Source organism: Falco peregrinus, chromosome 11 (genome assembly GCF_023634155.1).
Source record: "Falco peregrinus isolate bFalPer1 chromosome 11, bFalPer1.pri, whole genome shotgun sequence".
NCBI classification, from domain to species: Eukaryota; Metazoa; Chordata; class Aves; order Falconiformes; family Falconidae; genus Falco; species Falco peregrinus.
In genome coordinates, this window is record NC_073731.1 from 33236669 (window position 1) to 33261292 (window position 24624).

At 52.1% G+C, this 24624-nt stretch overlaps 2 protein-coding genes across 2 annotated transcripts; one reads left to right on the forward strand and one right to left on the reverse strand.

Annotated features, from left to right (window-relative positions):
* Nucleotides 1–995: 995 nt before the first annotated feature.
* LOC129785357 (ribosome-binding protein 1-like) lies at nt 996–5213 on the reverse strand. Its single transcript, XM_055816673.1, has 5 exons — nt 3672–5213; nt 2982–3130; nt 2635–2757; nt 1470–1622; nt 996–1145 (listed from the first exon to the last, which is right to left on the reverse strand). Exons 1-5 carry the CDS (start codon nt 4051–4053, stop codon nt 1023–1025), a joined length of 930 nt encoding a protein of 309 aa, XP_055672648.1. The 5' UTR covers nt 4054–5213; the 3' UTR covers nt 996–1022.
* Nucleotides 5214–9782: 4569 nt separating this feature from the next.
* TTL (tubulin tyrosine ligase) lies at nt 9783–24301 on the forward strand. The gene is made up of 7 exons (XM_055816378.1): nt 9783–10121; nt 14315–14393; nt 16128–16360; nt 19471–19606; nt 19700–19969; nt 20938–21081; nt 22969–24301. The coding sequence occupies exons 1-7, from the start codon at nt 9965–9967 to the stop codon at nt 23084–23086; spliced, it is 1137 nt and encodes a 378-aa protein (XP_055672353.1). The 5' UTR covers nt 9783–9964; the 3' UTR covers nt 23087–24301.
* Nucleotides 24302–24624: the final 323 nt, after the last annotated feature.

A 24624-nucleotide genomic window follows, 5' to 3' on the forward strand; every position in this document is an offset into this window, starting at 1 on the left:
CAGGAGCAGCCTGTGCTGGGCTGGCATGGCTGTGCTGCTGTGCCCTGTCCCCATGGCAGGGGACCTCGGGTGCACCGTCAGCGTGAAAACTCACGTGGCTGGAAGGGAAGGCTTCTCTCCTTTGTGTATCTTGGAGAAAAAACAGAGGGGATGGCTTTTTGCAGCACAGCAAGCAAGGTGGGGAATAGAGGATCTGCTCCTGGCCACAGCAGGGTCCTTCTTCACTGACCCCAAGCACCTGGCTGGCTTGCAAACTTCATAAAAAATTAATAAATAATAACCGGGAAAATGAAGCAAGGATAAGCTCTTTTCACTACATCATTTTAATTGCATTGACACCCAGAAATACACAAAAGGTTACGTGCCAAGAGCCACCCATCAAAGAGAGGCTTCCTTCCATGGTGGGTCTCACTTTCACACTTCTTTCACTCCAACAAGCAAAAAAAAAAAAAGGCAAAAGAAAAAAATAATAGGAAAAAATAATCGCACCAGTTGGTGGACAAGCACAGTCTTCCCTTTTCACAGATTTGTGGGCTCTGCCTGCCCCGACGTGGCTGCGTCAGCTCCCTGGGGAACAAACGGTTGGTTGTACAAAACAGTATGAAGATTTTATTATAAACATATGCCTGCACTGTTTACTGGTAGGGGTTTTTGTATTTTTATTTTTCAATAATAAACATATTATATATTATATAATATATAATAATAAAAATGTTATTAAAACTACTTTCAAAACTAGGTTTTAGGTCACTAATGGCTTGTAACTTCTATGTAACATCAGCACAGGTGACCCCAAAGCAGAGAGGGTTTCCCCTGTCCTTCCACTTGGGAAAAACATCCTTGTTTCCCCTGCCAGGCCGCCAAAAGCCATTTGGCAATCTCTTCCTCACTCCCTCCTCTACCTCCAGCTAGCTGGGGCGTCTGTAGAAGCACCCTCCAGAAAGGGGGTGGCCAAGCCTGATGGGCAGTCACCCCCAGGGCTTGCTAGAGGGCGGCCCCAGGCTCTGCCCCCCGCCCCAGTCTTACTTGCTCTCCATCTGGCTGCTGGTCTGGTTGAGGGCATCCCTCAGGATGGAGTTCTCCTGCTGCAGGCGAGCCAGCTGCGTGTTGGGGCCGTTCTCCAGCTGCTCCTGCAGGGTGCGGATCTAGGGAGAGACCAACAGCGGTTAATGCCGCCGCCGCCAGCCCCTCAGCTCTCCCCTGAGGAGCCCACTCCATGGGCAAGAGGGACTGGCAAGGAAGCCACAGCGAGCTGTCTGCTGATGCTGACAGTCCCCGGGGCTGCCGCATCCCATGAGGATGCTCCCACATCCCTCTTCTACAGCTCAGGAGCACTGCGGGGCTCTCGCCCCTCCCCGAGGCTCTGGCCCCCTCGCCCACCTCGGTCTTCTCCAAAAGACCAGGCAGCTGCCACCGAGGGCCAGCCGGCAGCCAGCGGAGGAAGCTGCAGAGCACCGCGTGGGGCTCACCTTGCCCTGCAGCTGCTGCGTTTCGCTGACATGGTCCTGGTAGCTGGCCTGCATGCGTGCCTGCACCGCTGCCATCTCCTGCTCGCGGGCCAGCAGCTGCTCCCTCAGCTTGCCCTCCACGGCCGTCGCCTTGGCCCGCTCGGCCGCCAGCTCCTTCGAGGAGAGAAGCCACCCGGTCAGTCCTCAGCGTAGGAACTTCCCTGCTTTAAGGGGACTCGAAACAAGTGGCCTCCGAACTCAGAAGACTTTAAGAAGTGTAACCCTTTCGGCGCTGCCCCCAGGCCCAGCTACACCGTTCCGCACTTACATTTTCTCCTGCATTAAGCTTTGGGCTCAGTGGCCACTGGATGCCACTGTTGTTCCACACTGGGCCAGCTAAGAGACAGGAGTGACAGCCTGGAATTTTATTCCCCTCCCCGGCCCCAGGATCAATATCATCACATCAAGTTTGGGGCAAAGCAGGAAAACTAAAAAAAGAAAACACCCCCACAAACCAAACACACCCCCCCTCCGCCCCCTGCCAAGGCAGGGGTGCTCTCTTGGCCGGCTGGGTGATGCCGTGCCGCTGCCCGGGGCTGCCTGCACAGGCCGGGGCTTAGCACAGCACTCAGTGCACAGGGTGGCTTCGCCCTCTCCTCTCCTGCCTGCAGGCAGATGGACCTGCTGCAGCAGCGTCCTGGCGGCTGCGGGGCAGGAGGTGCTGAGCACGACGCGCCGGGGGTCCCTTCTGACTTCAACACCCAACGAGAGGTGGAGGCAAGGGGCTGAGTCAGGCAAGGGGGCTGTAAATAGCACCAGGCTCCTTAAAAAGGGACTGATCAACACCTTCTCAGCTCAGGGGCTCTGCCAAGAGATGAGAAGGGCTTTATTGTCCTCCATAAAGCAGCAGAAAGCTGCAGTCTCTTGCGGGCACGGCTTCAGCCCGCTCCTGCTGAGGCTGCCAACAGGACACGTGCCTCCCCGGGCTGGATCAGGCCCAGGAGAGGAGCTCAGGTGGGCATCTCCTCCCCTTTTTGGGGAGAAAACAGCAAGCAGATGAAGGGCCCAGAGAACCCCTGGGCTTCACCTCCAAGGGCGGGTGAGATGCGGGGAGAGGGAGGCACACGGCGAGCCGTGAGGCGCAGAGCCCGTGCCAGGGGTGCCGGGAGGGCTGCGCGGCACTTACCTTGCTCAGCTCCCGCATCTTGTTTCTGGCAGCGGCTGCAGCCTCCTGCTCTGTGGTGAGCTGCTTCTCCTTCTCCTCCAGCTGGCGTTTCAGGACAGTGACAGGGTCACCCTTCTGCGTGGCCTGCCGGCGCAGGGTGGCACATCAGCGGGGACCACCACTCCGGGATCCAACCCCTCCACCCCACACGCACAGGGTCCTGCCCTCTGCTCCAGGGAAAATTCAGCTCCTGCCTCTAAGGCTGCCCCTCGGGGGACAGCCTGCCCGAAAACGGGCTGCCTTCACCCCTCCGCACCCCCGGAGGCTCGGCCCAGCCCTGGTGGCCACGGCGGTGCTGGCAGCCCTACCATGTGCCAGGTGTCCTGGACGATGCCCGCTTTCTCCGTCAGGATCTCGATGAGCCGCTGGGCCTCCCCCTCGCTGAACACCGTGCTGCTGACAGTGGACACAAGCGTCTTGTAGGGCAGGTGGAGGGGCCCATCCGAGTCCGCAGGTGCTGGGGAGGAGAGAGGAGGGGTTGGGAGCGCTCGAGCCAACGGCAGGGCTGAGTAGCATCACCTCAGTTGACTTCAACCCCATAACTGCCATTTCACACCAGCAACCTCCCAGATTTCCACAGCCAAGTTTGATACCTCTCTAATTGAAAGCAACGTGACAAGCGCTGGGGACGGCGCCCACCACAGACAAGTGTTCCCTGAGCCAGCTGCCACCTCTGCCTGGCTCTGCTACTGCTCCCGCCGCCCTGCCACCGCCCTCCATCACACTGAGCGATTGCAGCCGGAGCTGGGCACGCTTTGCTCATGCCAGGGAGCAGAGACATGGTGGGCATCAGAAGCTGGACTCCATCATGACACAGCCTCGCTGGGGGATTTTGCTCCAGTGGTGCTGGTGATGGCAGAGCAGCAAGGTCATCTCCTGCCTTTCACCAGGCTGGTTCATTCCAGCTCTTCGCTAAGGGCACGAGAGGACTCCAGCCCTTCTCCTATCCCTCTGCCAGCTTACCCGACGGGGATATATGCAGAGGAACTTGGCCTTACCTGGCTTGCTCTTCTTCTTGGATGCAGCCGCCTTCTTTACACATCCATTATGCTTCTGCTCCTCATGGGTTGGAAGAGCATTGGTTTTCTTGACGGTGATGGAGCTGACCACAGGAGCACTTTGGTGCACCTCTGGGACTTTTCCATTAGGTTTCTCTTCCTTTTCCTTTCCTTTTCCTTTTCTCTCAACAACTTTCTCTTTCTTTGTCTCTTTTTCCTGCTTCTGGGTCTTCTTAAGATTTTTGCCTCGCTTGGCCAAGGCTTTCTCTGATGAAGTCTCCTTCATGGAGAAGGTGAACACCATGAAGATCCCAGTGGCCGATACCATCATCAAACCTCCAAAGAGCATAGCACCCAGCGTCTGAGGGTCATAGACATCCATCCTGCCTTATTCTTCTGTGCCTGCAAGACACCAGAACAACAGTTAGTGGGGAAAACAAAGAGGTACAATGGCCTTTCTGTGAGCAGCAAGTTTCCTATGTCCATCTGTGTTTCCAAACGGCACCACGCTCCACAAAGTGCTCAGGATTCACACACCTCTGGTGAGGGCAACCTGCCAACACCCCCCGCCATCTCCCAGGTTTGCAATCCCCCGCTGCGCTGCCTGCGCACGGTGCTCCAGCTGCACCACAGGGGCTGCTTGCGCTGGCTGCAGCAAGCTCCAGAAGAACCAAAGAGGGGGAAGAAAAAAACAGGGATGCAATCAGAGACAGCCATGAGCAAAGTGCCCATGACATGTCCAATGGGACACTTTTGCACGACCCTGGGCAATCCCTGCAGCCCTGCGGCAGTAAGAGAGCCCGTTTCCAGACGGCCTGGTGCAGTCTGGCCAAGACCTGGGGTCTCCCTGGGCCACCTGGCCTTATCACTGCACCCAGGCGCAGGTGGAAGTGCATCCAGGGTCTCAGCTTTGGAATAAAACATCCCCCTGGAAGGGGAAAGCATACACGGGAGAGCTTTCCCCAGCTTTGCAACAGCCCTGGCCGCCTCCCTTTGCCACCCGCACCCTGCGGCACTGCTGGCCTCTGCCCAGCCTGGCAGGGAGGACGCGCGGTGACCGCATCCCACTGGGTCGCTGCTCCCAGCCTCCAGTGACAAGAACCACCCCAGCAATGATGCTACAGATGTCATGTCACACAGAGAACCAAGACGCTACCATCTCCTTGAGATGCAAACACCAGGAAAAGGCCTCAGTTCAAGCCAAAAAAATGCAAAGCACGGTCATTAACCATCTCATCTCCCCAGTAGATGCCCGCAGGAAGAAACGAGACTTGCAAAGGGAGCACTGGATATGGCGCTTCTCTTTCCAACTCTGCTATTAACTGGCGGGCAAACTGGGCACATGGTCCTTTCCCACCCTCCTCTCCAAGCTCAGGTTCTCCATCCATAACACATGGAGCAGCAACGGAGACTGTACTGCCTGGTCTGAGACCTGGCAGGCAGGGTGCAGCCCCACGTGGAGGAAGATGCTGCTGCCTCCACTCTTCTTAACCGCTAACCAAACCCCGTCCCAAGTCTGGAAGCCAGGCTCTTCCCCGCTGTCCCACTCGCGCGTTTCCCCCGTGGGGGCATCACCTCCACGTGGCTCACAACCTCACAACTCACAACGATGCTGCAGTCAGGCAGTTCATCTGCGCAGGGGCACTCCCCAGGAGGTGCCAGGCTGCGCTTTCTCGTGATCAACGCATCAAGCCCTCGGCTATCAGAAGTTCCCATCCCCGCGCTTAACTGTAAACATTATTGAATTTCTTCTTTAAGAGGTTGCGGGTTGGGGACGGAGGGAGCGGCTGGAAAGGGAGGAGGCAAAAATAAGAATAAAACTAAGGAGATCAGCATCTTTTCAAAACCTCAGTGCTCGCAGGGAGAGACCTCGGAGCTTCTCCCTTTCTCACAGCCGACAGCTGCCGAATCCGCACCGGTGCAGCCAGGAGGTGACAGTGCAATGAAAATGTCACCTCCAACCCCAGGGGGGTTGTTGAGAGCTGTTTCAACCAGCAGCCCAGCTCTCCCTGCCCGTCTCGCCAAGCAGAAGCAGCAGAGCCGGCAGGCGGGCAGGCTGCCAACGCCAGCTGGAACCAGCCTCCCCCGGCAGGGCCACGGTCCTACCCCAGGGCACCGCGCGAGATCCCAGCTGATACTACCGGCATCGCTACCCCAGGTCCGTCCTGGCCGTCTGGGATTTCAGCGGCCTCAGCCGGCTCCATCCCAGCACAGCTGGTGCCAGCCCCCTCCCTCCTGACAACGGAGCATCACTTTGGGATGGTCCCCATCGGGACAGAGGGATTATTCCTAACCTGCAGGGTGAAAAGGGCTGGATTTCCTCTTCCTGGCAGGAAATAGAAACGAGGGTCCAGAGAACATGTACCCACGTCCTTCTGCTGGCTTTAGGGCCAGACCAGTGCGCCCTGGAGCTGACCAGGGCAGAACTGAGCGCCCTGCATTCCTCACCTGGCAACCCCAACAATGTGCTGGTACCAACAGAGCTGCTGACCTTGCGCTGCCACCACGTCAGACTTAGGTCAAAATTCACCACTCCAGCTTAGGGCAAGGGCATCACTGACTGCTGGCAAACGCCCTCCAGCCCCGTCAGCTGCTCCCGCCGCCTCCCAAAGCAGCTGGATGCTGGATTGGGCTTTGTTTTTTGGTTGTAGATGGCTGGGTTTTTTTGAGATACTAGTGAGAGATGAGAACTTCACAAGTGAAATGCCCTATGATGCAGCTCAAATGAGCTCTGGCTAAAACTTACACAGTCTGACTGAATTTTAGAGGCAGTAAAACTGTGCTCAGGACAAGAGCAGGTTTTGCAGTGTCTGTGACACCATAGCTGTGCCATGCAGAGCAGCACATCTGCACCATACAGGCTAGAAACCATTAGATTCCTTCTAGAGCTGCTGCTGTGGCAGAGGATGTTCAAGCCTGTGTCTGTTGAAAGACACTATCTCAAACACCCTGTGCAATAGTAATAATTAACAATGCGCTTGATTTAGAGATGTGGTTGTGATTACTCATTTCAAAAGGCATTGCATCTCCACGTGGAGAAGCAGAGTTCCATTCAGCCTGTCAGACACGGTTAACCAAGGAGTAAACATCTTGCTGCAGCATTCAGAGATTTCATGCTCAGTCGGCCTGGCTTGTAGCCAGAGAGCGCTGACCCCCTTCAGTTCCTCCTGCTGCACTGGGCCAAAATCTTGCAGCCTGCAAGACAGACAGGATCGTTGTGCAGCAGTGCCAGCCTTCACAGGACAGCTGGCCAGTGGACTGGAACTACCCAGGGAGGCTGTGCTGCATATGTGGAAGTTAGTTAAAAAAAAAAAAAAAAAAGAAGAAATCCTGAAGAAATTCAGCTTTTCTCCACATCAGACAGGCTTGGGTTGAGCTCCCTGCCCTCCAAAAAAAGAATCCATTGTTGATTCCTTGGAGCAGCAAAGCCTTTCTGGTCTCTACAGCCCAGATGCTCACTCTGATTCTTTCACCCACCTCTCCAGAGCCAGCGGGAGCTGAGTCAGCCATTTGAGCCTGCTTGCATGTAGCTTCCTCACCTGCCATACCCAGGGTAGCCCTAGAAAGGAGAGATCCGCTCCTGAGAGAGCCTGCAGCGAAAAGGGGAACAGTCTGAGCACGGATGTAGTGAAAATGTTCTCCCCGGTATTTCTGCATTGCTATTTGGCGTGTAGCCAGATGTCTCCTCTGACACACAGCAGAGAAAACCATCCAAATGCCTAAGCTAAGGCAGGGCTTACCTGCTTGAGTGACCCGATTGCCTCTTCTAATGTTACTACCAGGTACGTTTGATTGATTACTAGCATGTTGGAATGCCGCATTATTGAGTGTTTTGCCTCTTTTTTTAGGCATAAAGGCCAAGCAAATGGGCCAGAGGACCTCAACCGAGCTTGCATTGCTGAGAAGCTAGGAGGCTCCCTGGTCGTAGCTTTTGAAGGAAGTCCCGTGTAGATGTCATACAGTGCCACAACTCTACAAGCATTCCATGTTTTAATATATCAGTTATGTAAAGCAACCATTCTAGGCAAGGGTTTCACTAACTGTAGGGAAGCTGTCTGGTAGAATAAAGTGCATTTTGGAGATGTAGCTCGTATGTACAAATGACCCTCAACAAATCAAATCTAAGGATTTATCTTGGTGCATTAATGTTTGCATTGGTTGTCCAGCCCAGTACTTTCCCCAATGGATTAACACTAAAGATCTCCCAAAATGTTAGTCCAATGCTGCAATGTGTCAATGTATCATGGGATGAAAGGGGGGTGGGGGTGGGGGTGTGAGAACAAACTGGTTCCTGTTCTTAATTTTCTGAGTTGTAAAAAGCAAAATTCAGTCAGTCTTTTTGAGGCTGCTGGTCAAATGGCCAAACTCAGAAACAGTTTCCCCTGTAACCACTTAATACAAAACTGAAAACCTGTAGTGAAAGTTAGGCTAAAACAACCTGTTGGCACAAAAACTGGGTTAAATTCTTAGTGCTAGCAGTTGCAGAGCAGTACTAATAAAGGCTAATCCTGAAGTGAAATAGGGATAAAATAGACACACTTTTCCGGAGAAATAGTCCTAATCCACTCTTGTAAACTCACAGTGTAGTAATAATATTTAAAGGTTCACTTGTTTTAGAGGTTCAATGTTCTTGTTATGAAGTGCCTTGAGTTCTCTTTCAGCCTGAGGGATTCTATCAAAACTGCCTTTCTGTTGACACAGTTTAATTTAGAACTACCTTCGTTTCTCTAATACACACTTACTAGCAGGTCAGATGTTTCTGAGGCTTCAGCAAATGCAGATGCTTCTATCAGAGCACTCCAGTTATGACCCCCTCTGGGACCTCAATAGAGCTACACAAATGCAACTATTGGAACAATATCGAAATTGGGTTAACAAAAGGAATAAAGAGAGCTATCCCCAAAACAATAAATTGGTCAACATTATTTATAACTAGACAGAGGCCAACAAATCTGTATCAGAATTCCTGCCTTGCTGCCACAAGGGCTCAGAGCTGTGCCTGCCATGCTCCCAGGGCCCTCACAGAGTCCCTCCGGCTCCAGCCTCTGTCACGGCTGACTTTCCCCTTCATCCTGAATGTCATGGGGCTCCTGTTGCCTCCAGCCTGTCTGGCTCCTGCTGGATGGCATGCTGGCTGACCCCCCCGAGGTCTCTGACGTCCCGGTGTGGCGACAGCAGCCTGTGCGGGTACACAAGGCTGCGTGCAGCCCCTCACCAGGGCCAGGCCACACCTGGCAATGCCCCAGCCCATGTCTCTGGTGGCAAGACCAAGACTCATGTCCCACCAGCCTGCAAGGCTGCGGGGACCACAACGGCAACCAACACCTTGCTGCGCCCACAGCCTGGAGCAGCACCTGGAGCGGCCTGCAGCCATGGGGCACGGCTGCATGGGCTCCGGCACCCAGGGCAGCCCACGCTGGGGGGGGGGGGGGGGGGTGTGCGCCCCCCAAGTGGCCTGAGCGCCACAGGCGCAGCGCAAGGTGCTGTCCCTAAAATGCAAATCCGTTCCCGGCGTGCAACAAGCCAATCTCATCCACGGAGACAAGACACTGTTTTATTACAGCTGCGTGAGTCTGGATGCCGGTAAACAAAGCTGGCGCAGCACACACAGTACTCGCATTACCACTACGTACAAAATCCTGCCGCGCTTGGGCAGGCCCGTATAGGCGATTTGCTATACATTTGCATATTGCATTACCTAAGTTATTTGACCATACGCATGCTCTCTGAGGCAGGGTTAGTTAGCGGGCCTGGGTCTTTCCCATAGGGGCTACGATATTTAGCGCCGTGAGGTCAGCGCAGCTCCAGGGCAAGGCCATGGGCAGGAGGCGCTGACGATCAGTGTAGCGAGGCCAGGCCAAGCGCGCACGGCTCACATCACCGGGACGGGACGCTCTTTGTTCCGCCTTCCCCGAGGCCCTCGACGACGAGCCCCATCATTCCTGCCGGCCCGGGAGGGCCAGCCCGACCCAGCCTCCCCGCGCAGAGCTGCTTAACCCGCAGCCGGACGCAAAACACGAGGCGGGAAGACCCCGCGGCAGCCCCGGTGGCCGCAGCAGCAGCCCTGCCCGCCGGGCGACCTCGCTGACGTCACCGCTCTTCCGAGGCGGTTCTACTTCCGGGTCAGCCCCCGCCCCGGGCAGGCTGGTGGGGGCGGCGGCCCCGGCCATGAGGAGCCGAGTGAGGCGGCGGCGGCCGCGTAGGGCCCTGCCTGGGCGGCGGCGGGGCCCCATGGGCCTGGGGCGCTACTGGCGCTGCCGGGGGTAGGGTGGGGGGAGCCCGTCCCCGCCGCCATGTACACCTTCGTGGTGCGGGACGAGGGCAGCAGCGTGTACGCCGAGGTGAGCCGGCTGCTGCTGGGCAGCGGGCAGTGGCGGCGGCTCCGGAGGGACAACCCGCGCTTCAACCTGATGCTGGGCGAAAGGAACCGGCTCCCCTTCGGCAGGCTGGGTAAGGGTCCCCGTTCTTGCCCCCCGCCCCCCGTGGCCGGCACGGAGCCTCCCCGCGGTGTGGGAGGGAGGCCTCCTGTCACCGGGCCACGGGCCTGTCCCGTGCCGGGCTCCCCGCCGCGGGGGACCCGCCCGCTGGCCCGGCCTGCCCCGCCCGCAACAAAGGGCGGGGGCCGGGGGTCCCCCTGCAGCCCCTGCCCGGCGCCCCGGCAGGGTCCTTAGCGGCCACCGGCCTGGCCCAGGGGCTGCTGCCCCCGCTAGGGCTCAGGGGCTCCCTCTCCCAGGACCCCCCTTCCGAGCTCCCACAGCGTGTTGTCACCGCTGCCCCCCCGAAAACACGCACCCCGCCCGGGGATCCCCTCCCTCGTGTGTCGCAGACCCTCAGGGTGCACACACCCCCCACACACACACAGCAGTGCTTTGGGGGCTGTTTTCACCAGTGCAGGGGGCTTCAGTCACCCCGCCGGGCTGGGGGGAGCGCGGCCGTGCTGGTGGCGTCCCCGCCTGCTGTGGGCAGGGGTCGCGGTGCTGAGCTCCCCTCTCACGGAGGGGCTTCTGCGGTGTGGGGCAGCTGAGGGAACAGGTCTGAGCCTCAGGTCCTCGACCCTGAGTTGAGACTGGGCGGGGGGGGGGGCGGTTGGTTCCTCTGCAGGGGCTTGGTGGGGGTGACAGTGTATCTAGTCCCTGCTTGGCACAGGGTGAGGGTTGTTCCAGAGCCCGTGTGTGTGTAGGGCCAGGCCACCCCCCACATCACCTCTTCCCCGGCTGCCTGAGCCCCTCTGTCACACTGCCAGCACGTGGGGCCCCAGGACCTTCCCTGTGCGGGCCTGTCCCCTGCTTGCATGTGCACTGTGATCCTGGCAGGCAGGGCTGGCACAGCCACCCCCCAGCCCTCCACCCCACCAGGTGGGAAGAAACTCAGGAGCAGGGAGGGACAGTGCCATGAGCTGCCTGCGAGCGGGGAGAGCCAAGGCAGGTACCGGCAGCGTGGTAGGGCACAGTGGGGAGCAGATATGCACTGTCATTGTCCATGGCTCAGGGTGAGCTGTTAGGAGCTGTGAGGCTAGCAGGTCTGCATGCATGATGCCAGCTGCTGCACTGGCTCCTGTCACCAGGCCTCTCAGGTTTGGCAGGAGGACTCTGCCGAACCCCATCAGAGCAGTGCGTTTCCCTCCTGTAGTCCCCTATGTCTGTATCTGATGGCTGGCAGGGCCCTCCTGGCCTCCCCCCAGCCTTTGGCCCTGCTTGCTTCCTTCCTGGGGTGATTCTGCTGCACAGCTGTTGGTTGCAGAAACATCGGAGCCCCCTTGCCCCAGAAGCTCCAGGGTAGGGCGGCTTTTGCAGCTGCTTTCTTGCAGTCAAGACCCAGCACTGACCGCTCTTTCTGCTTTGAAAGTCATCAGCTCCAGCAACTCTTCCCTTGTTTCCACGTACGTTTGTGAGTAGAAAGTCCCCCATCACATGGCAATGCCATCTGGTCACCTCCCTGTGTCAGGGTGTTTACAGCAGGCAGGGAAACACTGGTAGAGGCTTAAGCAGTGCAGATGCTCACACACAGTAGCCAGGCACAGCAAGCAGACCTGTGCCTTAATGTGGGCAGCAGGCAGGGCCTGTGAGCATCAGGCTTCATTGCAGAACAAGTACAGTTCTTTGTGAGCAGGCGTGCACAGCACATTCAGCTGTGGTGGGCTCGTGGCCATCTCTTACTAACCCCTTCCATCCTTCGAAGGAGCCCTGGGTTGATGGAAGTGCTTCAGTGAGCTCTTCAGCATGTGTTGCCATGGGATGCCTGGGCCAAGATACATCTATAACCCATGGAGAAGGGATGATGCTATGGCTCTGGCTTCTTTAACTCATCCTCCTACAGCAGGAGCTGATTGCCTGAAATCAGTAGATTCAGACCAAAAATAACATGGTTATTTTGGTACCTCTTCCAAAAAGCTGTATCTTCTCTGGTGCATCTTCCTAAAGCTGTTCTCTTGAGCAACTGTTGCATCAAAGCTGACATGGTTTGGTTTTCATAAAGGGTGTAGTCAGTGCAAGCAGACATTAATTCAGGGAACTGTAGGGATTTGCATTACTTAGGGGCTGAGCTCAGTCATTTGACGTGGGGACTCTCAGCATGTACCCCTGCTTCTGTCCAGCTGCAGGGGCTTCTGTTGCTCTCACTGATAGCCTAATTCTTGGATGATTGTGCCCTTAAGCTGTGTGTGTCTGCATCCGAGGCTGTATCTAATGGAAAAGCAGTTTGTGCTAAGGAGGGGGAGGGAGAGGAAGAAGAGACTGCAGAGGCCTCATGGAGCAGAGGATGCTGGACTGTTCCCTGCCAGCCACGGGAGAATTGGCAGTTTGCTCAGTGCCTTGGCAGCTTTTAACCCTGCTAAGTGCATGATGCAGACCTTACAATATGCCCGAGAATCCGTTCCTCTTTCTGCCCAGTGGTCCCTCCTTGCCAGCCACCAGGCTCCACATTGCAGCCCACTGCTCCATGGAGGAAATCTCAGGAAACCAACACGGATGTGCCTCCCAGCAGGTCAGTTATCCAGCAGCAGTGATTTCAAAGCAGGTGGTTTCAGCCACTTCCATCCTCCCCCTCCCACCAGCCCCATTCCTCTTGTCATCGGTAACAGGATGGGCTGACCACTGTGCAGCATACCACCACTCTGGGTGGCTATCTCCTTCTGGACCTCAGTTCCTCCAGGAGTCAAGCGAAAACTGAGAACAGAAGGAAATTTGATCATTTTTTACTAATTTATTTCAGTAAATTAGTGCCTGGCAGTGCTGACTATACATGGAAGTGTCTGAAGTTACAGATCTTTTCTGGAAGATGCTTTTCAGCTATCTTACATTTTAAGATCTGTGAACAAAAAAGTGATCCAGGTCAGGGCTGTGACTTTGGAGTGGAAATAGATATTCACTCTCTGTGATCTTGCAGCTGCCTCATCTTTAGGGTAATGTTTGCCCCAAGCCCTTTTTCCCAGGCAAACCCCAAGGAGGATAACTAAAACCCTGAATCCTTTTTCAGGGTATAAATCACTCCCACAAGCATTTTCTTTGAAAAGAGGAGATGGAGATGGAAGTAACTGCCATGCTTGGGGGATCACCCTGGTCCTAGGTCATTTAAAACCAGAGCAGTTTTTTGGCATGTTTTCCCTGTTGATGCTCTTGTCGGTTGTTGTCACCAGTCACCCAGGTATTGCCCCAGGCATCAGTTGCCTCTTGCACGTCCGTGTTCAGCTGCACTGGTTACGTGAGAGAGGCTGTGTGGCATTGCCTTGATTAGCGTTACCCTTTGGACACCTGCTGCCGTCCTGTCCCCCCTAGAGAGCTTCCAGCTGAGCACAAGCATTCATATAGTGTGAGAAGGTGAAGGAGTACAGGCTGTGGTGTGAAGTCTAGTGTTGATGAGGAGATACCCATCTATTTGGCATTTGTGAGGCCACAGCTGGATACTGGGACCAGTTTGGGACTTCCCATTGCAAGGAAGGCATAGATGCTCTGGAGTGACTCCAGCAGGGGCCATCAGGATAGTCAGGGGGACACAGGATGGCAAGTCAGGCACTGGAACAAGGACCTGTAGAAGCAGTGGAATCTTCATCCTTGAGCTACTCAGACTTTGACCAAACAGGTGTTTAGAGCAGAGACCCCCAGAGGTTCCTTCCCACCCCAGCTATCTGAGGGGGCTTGCTGCAAACTGGCAGAGGGAAGCAAGACTCCCAATCTTCTAATGCTTCCCAGTGTTTTGTGATATTGGGTCCAACAGGGAATCTTGCTGCATGTGACAAAGAAACAAGGCCCTTTCCCAAGCTGTGATCTTTGCAGCATGGTGTGGTTCCCTGCATCCTTCTACTGCATTTAAGAGTAACTGAAATCTTGGCTTTTAAAAACTCCCACCAGCAAATGGAGAATGTTTTTGGGTGGTGCTGCCAGTTCCATGTGAATTAGGAAATTATTATTTTCCTTTGGAAAATGGAAGTATCGGATTCAGACTAGACCTGGTTAAATGCATGCTTTTTCATAATTAAAAGAAAGGAAACCGCAGGAGCCAGCACCAGCTTAGAGCCTGTTTCTATGATGCAGGGCAAGGAAACAGCCGCCTTTCCCTTCCCTACTGCACAGATCCTTTGCACCAAGCAGGTGGTTTGTCTTCATTAAGTGAGGAGTTTGACTGATCTCTTTGTTCCCCCATTTTAGGCCATGAACCTGGACTTGTGCAGCTGGTGAATTACTACAGGGGAGCAGACAAGCTGTGCCGCAAAGCATCTCTGGTGAAGTAAGAAATTCACTGAAATGTTACATGGGATTGGCAGAAATTTTTCTTCTAACTGTTGTTGAGTGTTGAACCTGTTTGGAGGGTATTTCACAGAACAGCTGCCCAGGGAGTGTCCTAGCACATGCTGTCTTCTGACTCCTCTGTTGGTCTGTAAAGCTATCTGAGTGCAGAAAGACCTCTTTGTAACTTCAGGGGAAGTGCTGTTCCACTGAATTATGTCTGCTTGAAACCATAGAGTGTATTGAATCAGATTAGAGCCAAATCAAAAGAAAAAAATAACGTATCTGCTCTTTTTCCTTGGAGACATTTAATTAAAAACCTATTCCTTTTATTCTGTGTTTCATCCAGAGATGAGACACTAATATGCCTTTAGCTAATCAGATTTGTTGGTCAAACAAATGCTTGGAGACATCTCCAGAAAGAGCTCTGGGACTTATTTCTGCATGACCGGCTGTACCAGGGTCTCCTGGGGAAATGCAGAGGAGCTTTCATTGCAGAATACGCTTGTCCCTGTGCAAACTTTGCGGCCATTAAGGCATCTTCATGTCAGAGCTTTCGGCCTCCTTCAGGCATTTGATTCCACATTGTTCCAAGTGCTGCCTCTTGCTGATGCAGTCCTGAAGACTGTGTGCTGATCCGAGGCCTCTCTCCTTCCCCTGCAAAGAACAGAGTTCCAGGTGCTTTCTTTGCAGTGGTGATGGTGTTTGTCAGGAACTAGCAGAGCATTTTTTAAACAAGCACTCACGGTGCTCCCCAGCTGGACTTCTCTGTGGCTTGTGGTCTGGAGGCAGTGCTGAAAAGTCTTCCACACCTGTTTTTTCTCTCCCAGAGCTTGGCTGGCCTTTTCAACTGGGGACTCAACCATAGATCAAGCTGCTTATGAACCCAAGGGACTACAAATGATGTTCCTCGGGGCTCCCAGGGTGTTGCTGACTGGCTGGCATTTCAACAGAGAGGCACAAATGCATGGAGAGAGTCAACAAGTCATGAGCTCTACTTTAGGCCTTAAGCAAAGCACAGAGAGAGCATTCAGAAAGGCAGGCAGCTCCCTTGACTGAAAGAAAACAGGCCTGGCCTCCACCGACAGGAGTTTCCTGGCATCTCTAGACTTTACTGGTGGTAGAGATGTGTCAGGGATCGGAGGCTGCATGATGCAAGGGGGATCCCAGACACCCTGGGACACGAAATGTGGATTGGTGTCCTTGCTTTCTGTGGGTTCCTGGTGGTCTTCATGCACAACTGGGATACCTGAATGGATCTCAGTGGGGATTGGGATCAAGAGCTAAGCAGCACCTTAGGGAACATTGCTGCCCTGGCCTCCCTTTTGCCGGTTGTGATCACAGCATCCTTCCTGCCCTGTTCTGTGTTAGCAAACGCACCTCTTCAGTTCCCTTGTGCAGAGACAATGCAGGGAATGCACCATAAGCTCTAGTTAAGTGGAAACTCCTCCACTGATTGTTTCATGATATCCCCAGTATCTACAAAGTATTTAATGAAAGCAGGCAGGTCTAGTTCAAAGAGCAGTGCTCGGCTGCAGGTTGAGGTTGCCATATCATCTTTAGGGAAGCCCTAATTTCAGGGGTCTAAGGAAAATATAGTAATTTGGCACAGGCTATCTGTAAGCTGTTGTTCATCACCAAACAAAAGAGCACAGTTAATGATTTTTACTTATTAAATGATGTCTGTGCAGGTGGAGGCACTCTGGAGATTAACAGCCTGTCTCTCTTCACCCAGGCTAATCAAGACAAGCCCTGAACTATCGGAGTCCTGCACATGGTTCCCTGAGTCATATGTGATTTACCCAACAAACTTGAAGACCCCCGTGGCTCCAGCACAGAATGGGATTCGCCATCTCATAAACAACACAAGGACAGATGAGCGGGAAGTTTTCTTGGCAGCTTACAACAGGCGGCGGGAAAGCAAAGAAGGCAATGTGTGGATCGCCAAGTCTTCAGCTGGTGCCAAAGGTTCATTCTCCAGCAAAATGAGCCACCTGCTCATTATTCCTTACTCCTTACTTGATCGGTAGAGTCCTGGGGTTTGGCTGAGCCCAGCTGGTATCTAGCCTGTCTGTGAAGGGCTTCACCTACCAAATCCATGCCAGTTAAGCCAGCTTAGGGCTTTTCTTTGTCTGTTTGGCAGCCTGGCAAGCATTATAACATGCACATGCTACCTGGGACATGGATGGCAGTGAAAGGACCTCCAGTTTTCTACACATGCACCTCAAAAACACAGGAAAGTTTGCAGGGAGAAGGCAGCAGGCAAGGGGAATTTGGAGAGCAGGTGATAACAGGGAGCAGAATGGAATGTGTGGGGGAGGGCAGCAGGCAGGACAGCAGGCTTAACGGGCAAGGACCCCAACTCTCAGTGCTGCAGCTAAGCCTGATTTCACCTGGGCAGAAATACTGCTGCTTGTCTTTCAGCCAAACGCAGATGCCTGGTGCCAGTGACCTACCCATGGTCACACTGAGAGACTGGCTGAGCAGCCACGAGCTCGGTGCATCAAAATTACGTGCAAGCCTCAGGGGAAGGTACCAGAGCAAAGACAAGCAATGCAGTGCCTGTATGTCCCTTTAATTTGAATAAGGCAATGGAGTGGTAATGTGTCCTTCTTGTGCCAGGGTCATTGCATTGCTTACTCTACAGAAATAATGAGCAGTTAGATGAGACGGCCGGACACAGCTATAGATGTAATAATTTGGTAGCTATGTGCTGTCTGTCAGTTCAGCGGTGTCATGGGCACGTTATCAGAATGGCCTTGCCATGTGTGCAGGCCCCAGGCAGCAGAGCCCAGCCCGAGGAAGGACCTGGCCTTTCCAAAGGGAACAAGCCAACATGTATTACTCAAATTTGCAGAGTCATCTCTGATGCGGTCTTTCTAAAATCACCAGAGTGTGAAAGCCAGAGATGGCTGTAAGGAGGCTGCATGATAAACTGTCCTTCATTCTGGCTTCCTTCGTTGCTGTGCTCTCTTGGCTGTGTTACCAAGAAGCATCAGAAGGGTATGCTCATCTTCATCAGGGAGGAAGGGGCAGTGAGCCCTTTCATTATGCCAGTGGGGGAATGTGTTTTTGTATGGTCTAACAGTCTGGCAAAGAGTCATTGTGGGCAACTGAAAAGGCCATTGCTTTGGTTTGCTGTCGGTCGGGGAGTTTTAGACTCTCCATCCTTTATTCAAGTGTGATCCCACCTTTTCTGCATTAAAGCAGGGTAAACTTCCATATTTATCAGTGTGCTGAAGAACATAAGCTGGGAATTAAGGTGGAAAGAGCCTCGTGTTAATCTTCTAGAGGGAAGTTTTCAATGTCTAGGGATTACTTCTGATGAAGAAGAAACCTTGGTGAAGTTAATTGCCAAGGCAGATCTTGACTCGGGCACAGCCCCTAACTCAGGACAGGTCTAGTGGAAGTGTGGTTGTCCATCAGTAAAAGGGAAATTAAAGGTTTAGGATGTCCTAACTTAAAAGTTGAGAGACTTTTCAACTGTAGCTAGAGGTTTTGATGTTTCCTTTGAGAGGAGGGACAGCTGCCCCACATAAGCTGCTTTGCTGCCTCACTGGGTTGCTGACTAGGTGCACAGTTAGGCTGACCTCTCCCTTGATTCACTGTCTAGTGCTGGACAGGTGCCTGCTGATCTTCCCAAGGCAGGGGCTTTACTGACTTACAGAGATGTTGTTTCCCTCCTTCCCCTAGCGCACAGCCTGCAGTTGTACCAATGCAAGTTTGTGCCTGCTCTGCTGTGATCAGGGGACTAAAAAAATCTCCCCCTTTGCATAAAACATGGGTGAGAGATAATTTGAAGGACTTCCTTTTGGTAGAGAACGCAAGGACAGGTAGGGGGTCAGTAGGGCTGGGAAGCTGTGACTCCTGTATGCAGAGCAGGGAGCAGTGAAAGCACCTGCAGGGCTGTACTGACATTGACCTTCAGGAATCACAGCTCGGAGCATTTTCCATGGGATGATCCTGTCAAATCTTGTGCTCCAAACCTGCGTTCTCCCCACACTGCTCCCTTGAAAAGTGTTTCTTTTCACTATTTCCTCCAAAACGCTCAGCACAAAGTTAAGACTAAGTCATCAGCTTTAGTCCAAAAAGTCAACTGAATGCCTGAGGACTGGACATCATGCCAGAGAAGTGTTAGATAATTTTAGCTGAGCTGGTTTATCCCTCATGTGGCACCATGCCATCCCTTTATCAAATCCTAGAAGGGATCTGTTCCCTCTTCATTGCTCTGCAACAGCAGTTTCATATCTGGACTCTTGCAGGAAATGGACAGTGACAGCTTCAGCCAAAATGTGGCAGTATTTAAATGGCACATGTAATTTCTTTAATGAAAAGCTTCCACAGCAGGGGAAAATACTGACTATGTGGATGAGCATTTTGAGACAGTTCTTTTCCTAATTCAGCAATGATTTTAATAGTGATTTAAATCAGCTTGATGAGCAAGGCAACACTGCAGAAGTGTGACTGCCTCTGGCAGCCCGAGAAGCCAGGCAGGGGCAGAAAGTCTGAGTCTAGGACAAAAACCCAAAAACCTTCCTAAAAAAAAACCAACCCAAAAACCTGCCAAAGCCCCTGTTCTCCAAACTGCTGAAAAACAGGGGAAAACAAAACAAAATTCAACAAAACAAAATTCAACAAGTGTTGTTGCTACCCACACCCCTGGTAAGGCCAGGTGAAAAAATTGCTGGAAAAGGAAGAAGATTCCCCCAAACCAAGCAGTTGCCTCACTGCTTGCCAAAGTCCCCGTCTGCTGTTGCACCTAGGCAGGCACTCCCCTGCAGACGAGCCCCAGGCAGGCCATGCCATCTCAGTACACTTGGTTCCCGTTTCTGTTAGCTCTGGTTACTGGGGAGCCAGATGCCCCATGCCATGCTAACAGGGAGATCCATCTGCGATTAACTGCTTGATATTCAGCAAGCATGACATCACTTGGGTGCCAACCAGCCCTGGGGACATGGGTACTTGCATGTCATGTGGCTTTTTGGGCAAATGAGCCATGGTTCACTTGGGCCCTGAAAAACTTCCAGCAAAGGTAGGAGGATCCTCTACCTAATTTTGTCTTCGTTTTTCTGTGCTAGGGGAAGGGATCCTGATTTCTTCAGAGGCTGCAGAGCTCCTGGACTTCATTGATGAGCAGGGACAAGTGCATGTGATTCAGAAATACCTGGAGAGGCCTCTGCTTTTAGAGCCAGGGCATCGCAAGTTTGACATCAGGTAACCTTTTCTGCTTTTGTAATAACCATTTTTCGTTTTCATGCTGTTTCTTTTTAAGTTACTGAGACTAGTGTTTGTTTTCTCGCTCCCCAGGAGCTGGGTTCTTGTGGATCATCAATATAATATCTACCTCTACAGAGAGGGTGTCCTGCGGACCTCTTCCGAACCATATAACAGTGCTAATTTCCAGGATAAAACCTGCCACTTGACCAATCACTGCATTCAGAAGGAATATTCCAAAAACTACGGGCGGTATGAGGAAGGGAATGAAATGTTCTTCGAGGAGTTCAACCAGTATCTGATGGATGCCCTGAACACAACGCTTGAGAATAGCATCTTACTGCAAATCAAACACATAATAAGGTAGTCAGCTGCCTGTTGTATAGGGGAACTTAACCTTTCAGCGACTGGGAATGTGTATGAGCACAGCTGGGGAAGCACAGACCCAACAAGGGAGGGTTTCAGTTGTGTAGATTAAGAAAAAGCCATAAACAAATGTTTTTGAGCAATGTGATTGCTCAATGAAAAGGGACCTCCTTAGGTGCTGTTCTTTCAAGGGTACGTGTCAGTGTGTCTGCATTTTGTCAGCTGTGGCTGAAGAGGGATGGAGTGAGATCACTTGGTAAGGGAAGAGGGTGGGTCAAAAGACAGTGCTGGGAGAGGCTGAGATTAAAAAATGTGTAAGGTGTAAGAGGGGAAGGGAAGCTGGACTCAAGTCTGCAGGATCTCGCTGCTTCCCCCCACATCAGCAAGCAGCAGCACATCTCATTGGCATAGGTCATCTTAGTCCACGTAGAGCCAGCTATCTCTTGGGCACAGAACGTGCCTGGAGAGAGATCTGGGAGGTCATGGTCCTGCAGAGAATCCAGGTCTTGATAAAGTGATCCTTTACGGTGGAATTTACTTTGCAAGTACCCCATTGCTGTTATTTACACCAAAAGACATGGCACAATCTTTGAGGGACTCAGAGGCAAATGAGCCGTCAGTGGCAGTTCCTTGGGGACCTGGTGCAGCCCTTTGTGGCTCTGCCTTCTGCTCCAGGTTCAAATTGAGCATCATGTTTTTCAACTTGCCTAGTGAGGTAGTGAGGGTAGATGCTACTACTCAGCTCTTTAGGAGTTAACTCAGGTGTGTCCCCACATGTGTTTTGATGATTGCACGATGGACCTGGTCACCATGATGTGTGTTGGTTTAGTTTGTGATTTGAGGCAGTCCCAGGGCACCAGGGGACCCCTCCACTCAACTGTGCTATACACGTGCCCTCAGAAGCTGCAGTGTGGCAGGTGTGTCTGCAGGGCTTTTAATCTTGGGTTTCTGTTTTACCTTCACAGAAGCTGCCTTATGTGTATAGAGCCTGCAATCAGCACAAAGCATCTTCACTACCAGAGCTTCCAGCTCTTTGGCTTTGACTTCATGGTGGATGAGGAGCTGAAGGTCTGGCTGATAGAAGTTAATGGGGCCCCAGCATGTGCCCAGTGAGTAATCAGTTTCTGTAGTACCCTTGTGATGCCACCATTCATTGCTTCACCAAAAATATGGCTGGGACCTAGCTCCCAGTGAAAAAGGTGGAAGAAAGTGAAAGGCAGAGGAGTTTTCCAGGCTAACCCATACCAGGCACTGCTCTAAGTGCCAGCTGAATGAAGTTTGTTGCTCCTGTCACTGTATTTGGTATCCCCCATCTTCTTTCCCATGTGAGATGGGGTGCTAACCTCAGGTTTTGGACAAATGGGTTTGAATATAACTTCGGTCATTGTTACCAATGCTGTTGAGTTGAAGTTATGTTGCTGAATTAACACTCTGGGGGACAGGTGGTTTCTCAGACTCTATTGTGAAGCCACTGGTGGCTGGTCGTTAGCTGAACACATGATGAGTAGCATTAAGTGCAGCAGCTGAAAGTGAGTGAATTTGCAGGCAGCAGGACCCCAGAGCACACTGTGGATGCTGCAGACATTGGATCAAAGCATCCACCAGTCACAGGAAGGCTGGGTCAGCCCAACAGCTGTGGCCATGAGCATCTCTGCATAGGCACAGCTGGAGGTGCTGTATTATGTGATTGAAACAACTGCGGGAGACTGGAAATCTTTGCTAAATGGGCATCTGTATCGTACACAGGCCCAGCCAAACAGAACAGGCTGTACATCACTACATTAGAATTTGATTAGATTAGACATAGATTAGATATCAATTAGATTACATCACCGCTAACAGTAGACAAAAAATTCAGGTCAAACTTAACAGAGAGCCTGTTCAGCAGCCTTTTCAGAGCTAGGGCTGAGTGAGCTTTATGTGTGCAGGATGCCCTATTCACCATGTGCACCATGGTGCAATACTGCATTGCACCTCCTTGTGTTGCTGTATGGATAGAATTTGGTTGTTGCTGGGTAGATTTGGGTTGCAGCAATGCCCCGTTTGCTTTGTGCCTCCATGGGCACTTGGAAGCCATCAAAAGCAGCTGAGGTAGGGTTTTGGCTATTTATGTCTTCTCCTCCTCAGGATTATGTGAATTTGAAGCACCCAAATCACACAGCTCCCATTTAAGAGACAAAAATTGGCTGTTGAAAGCAGTAATGTTCCCAGGAGCTGAAAAAGCATCTTACTGTCATGTAGCCCCAAAGACATAGAGTGAAAGACATTGTTAATCCTAGTAAAGACAGCTCTGGTGCTAAAAATGTCCCAGATGCCAGCATGTTCAGGGAGATTACACATGTATTTCCTTCAGCAGAAAGTGAAGCTATTGTTAACTCATTTCTCAAACACCTTGTCTTTCTCCTCCCTAATGCTGCTCTGCCTGAGCCATGCCATGGTGAAACACATCCCACGTTTCTGAAGGGTCCTGTGAAGTCTCTGTGCCTGGTCACAAGCTGATGTGCGCAGCTGCAGCGCAGTGCAGCATTTCATCAAACCATGAATGCATCAGAGCAGTGCCTATGGGGCACATCCCCATGTGAATGGGGTCTGATGTGATAAATCACGACTCCCTGAGCTGGAAGGCTGGTACAGGGGGTACTCAGCTGTTGGCTACCCCCATGCATCTTGTGGTGACTCAGGTCTGAGGCCTGAGGATGTGGAGACTCTGCCCAGGAGCCTGTTCTGACAGTAAACTTAGATAATGGGTTCTGTGGTCCTGTCTGGCAGAGAGCAATGCTGGAGATTCAGTTCTTTGAAAAGAAGACAGCTGCTGGGGTAGGCAGGGAGGAGGCAGAAGAGATGTCACCCTCCTGTTTGCTGCCCTGGAGCTACCCGTAATGGGAGCAGGATCTTGTAGATCTTGCTAGGAAGAACGCATGTTTATGTAAAAATTGGTCGGGGCTCTGCTGGTTTGTCCTGCCTGGGCATCTGATTATCTCCCTCTCGTCTCTTAGGAAGCTGTATACAGAGCTCTGCCAAGGAATTGTGGATGTAGCCATCTCTAGCGTTTTCCCCCTCAACGACACAGGGCAGAAGACAAGCCAGACATCATCGATCTTTATCAAGCTGTGATGACGACAGGAACACGTCTGCTGTGCATAGGAGAGACTGCACCCATTGGGTCAGCACAGCACAGTGGCTTATCTCAGTATCATGCCAAAAAGTGACAGAGGCAGGCTTCTTATTTTCTGGGAAATCATGGGGAAAAACAACAGAACAGGCATCCACACAGAGCTGTGATGAGCCAGAGCTGCTCAGATAGCTCTGCCTGCATTCACCAAAATCCACTTCAGAAACAGCTCATGTGACTTTGATACCTGAAGCAAATCTCTCTGGGAGAACAAAAAAATAATAACCTTAAAATTAAACCCCAACAGGGATACTATAATACTGTATTAGCTCCTCCTTTTCTATAGAGATAACATTGGGTTTTTTAAGGGAATTGAGCAAAGAGAACAATGATCTTGGGACATCATGGCTGGGAAGTTGCCCTCCTCCTGCTGTGTTTCTTCTTTCCTCACCTACTGCATCATTAGTGCCTTAGCTCAGCTCCAAATAGGTGACTCCTTTCCTTTGTTCCTGCTTTGTTACATAGAAAGGAGCAAGCTCTCCTGCACCGCAGGATGCCTAAAACCAGGAGCACCCAAGAATTCAGTTTCCTTAGGTCATTTTCCAAGCTGGTTGGCTGAACAGCCCAGGCAGCAGCTGGCAAAAGGGTGCTGAATGCAGATGGTGAATTAACCCATACAAGGAAGGCAATTTTGTTTATTTAGTTATCCCTTTTCCTAATGAGATCTGAATCAGTATCCATCCCAGTCTGATGCAGTTGGATTCTGTTTAAAAGAGGTAGAGACACCCCTTTTGGGGCTCACCGGCAGGCTGTAGGTTTTCTAGCATCACTTCTGTGCTCAAAGTGTTTCAGATAGCAGAAACCCAATCTCAGCTTCCTCCGAGACACTTCAGTGAATTTACGCTCTGCATTTGAGGCTTTAATCTGAAATCTTTCAACCCAAATAATGTTTATCCTGTTTGATGCAACCAATTTTATTCTCCTACATGTGACAAATACTGCTATTTTTTGCCCTGAACACAGTCCACAGCTCAGTCCCAGCAAGGGGAAAGGTGGGTGAGGTTTTGTAGACCAGGGGAGAGAGTCCTTGTGTATAGGCTTGCCACACAGCTGGGAAGGCAGATGTTTTGCATGGGAGGGGAGGTTAAATTCCTTGTGGTCCCTGAATTTCAGAGCTAATGTGTACTTTGAAATATAATTAAATCCCTGGCATGCTGTCCACCCTGTGAAGGGTTATCTGAATTTTCAGTGTGCATCCAGCACATCTCTCCTAAGCTAGAACTCTTTGCAGAGCACGGTGGCACTTGTAACAGCAGCAAGTTTTGTGAGGGGTGTTCAGGGCTGTGTCTGCTGCCTCTGGCAGGGAGGGATGGTTGACACCAAAATAAACTGGTTCCTGTTACCCAAAATAAACAAGAAGAGACTGTGGAGTTTACAAGCTTGTGGCTGCCTGTGTGTAATGGGAAGTGAACCAAGCAATGGAATTTCTGCCTCTCTCAGAAGATCCTAGCGCTTTGGTGTACTTATCTCTGCTCACAAT

Excerpts from the sequence above, each read along its gene's own strand:
- LOC129785357 (XM_055816673.1), bottom strand. The coding sequence starts at position 4,053 with ATGGATGTCTATGACCCTCAGACGCTGGGTGCTATGCTCTTTGGAGGT. Across the intron at positions 1,623-2,634 it reads AGATGCGGGAGCTGAGCAAG|GAGCTGGCGGCCGAGCGGGC; the intron begins GTAAGTGCCGCG and ends CTCTCCTCGAAG. Across the intron at positions 1,146-1,469 it reads CGCAGCAGCTGCAGGGCAAG|ATCCGCACCCTGCAGGAGCA; the intron begins GTGAGCCCCACG and ends GTCTCTCCCTAG.
- TTL (XM_055816378.1), top strand. The coding sequence starts at position 9,965 with ATGTACACCTTCGTGGTGCGGGACGAGGGCAGCAGCGTGTACGCCGAG. Across the intron at positions 10,122-14,314 it reads GCTCCCCTTCGGCAGGCTGG|GCCATGAACCTGGACTTGTG; the intron begins GTAAGGGTCCCC and ends CCCCCATTTTAG. Across the intron at positions 14,394-16,127 it reads CGCAAAGCATCTCTGGTGAA|GCTAATCAAGACAAGCCCTG; the intron begins GTAAGAAATTCA and ends CTCTTCACCCAG.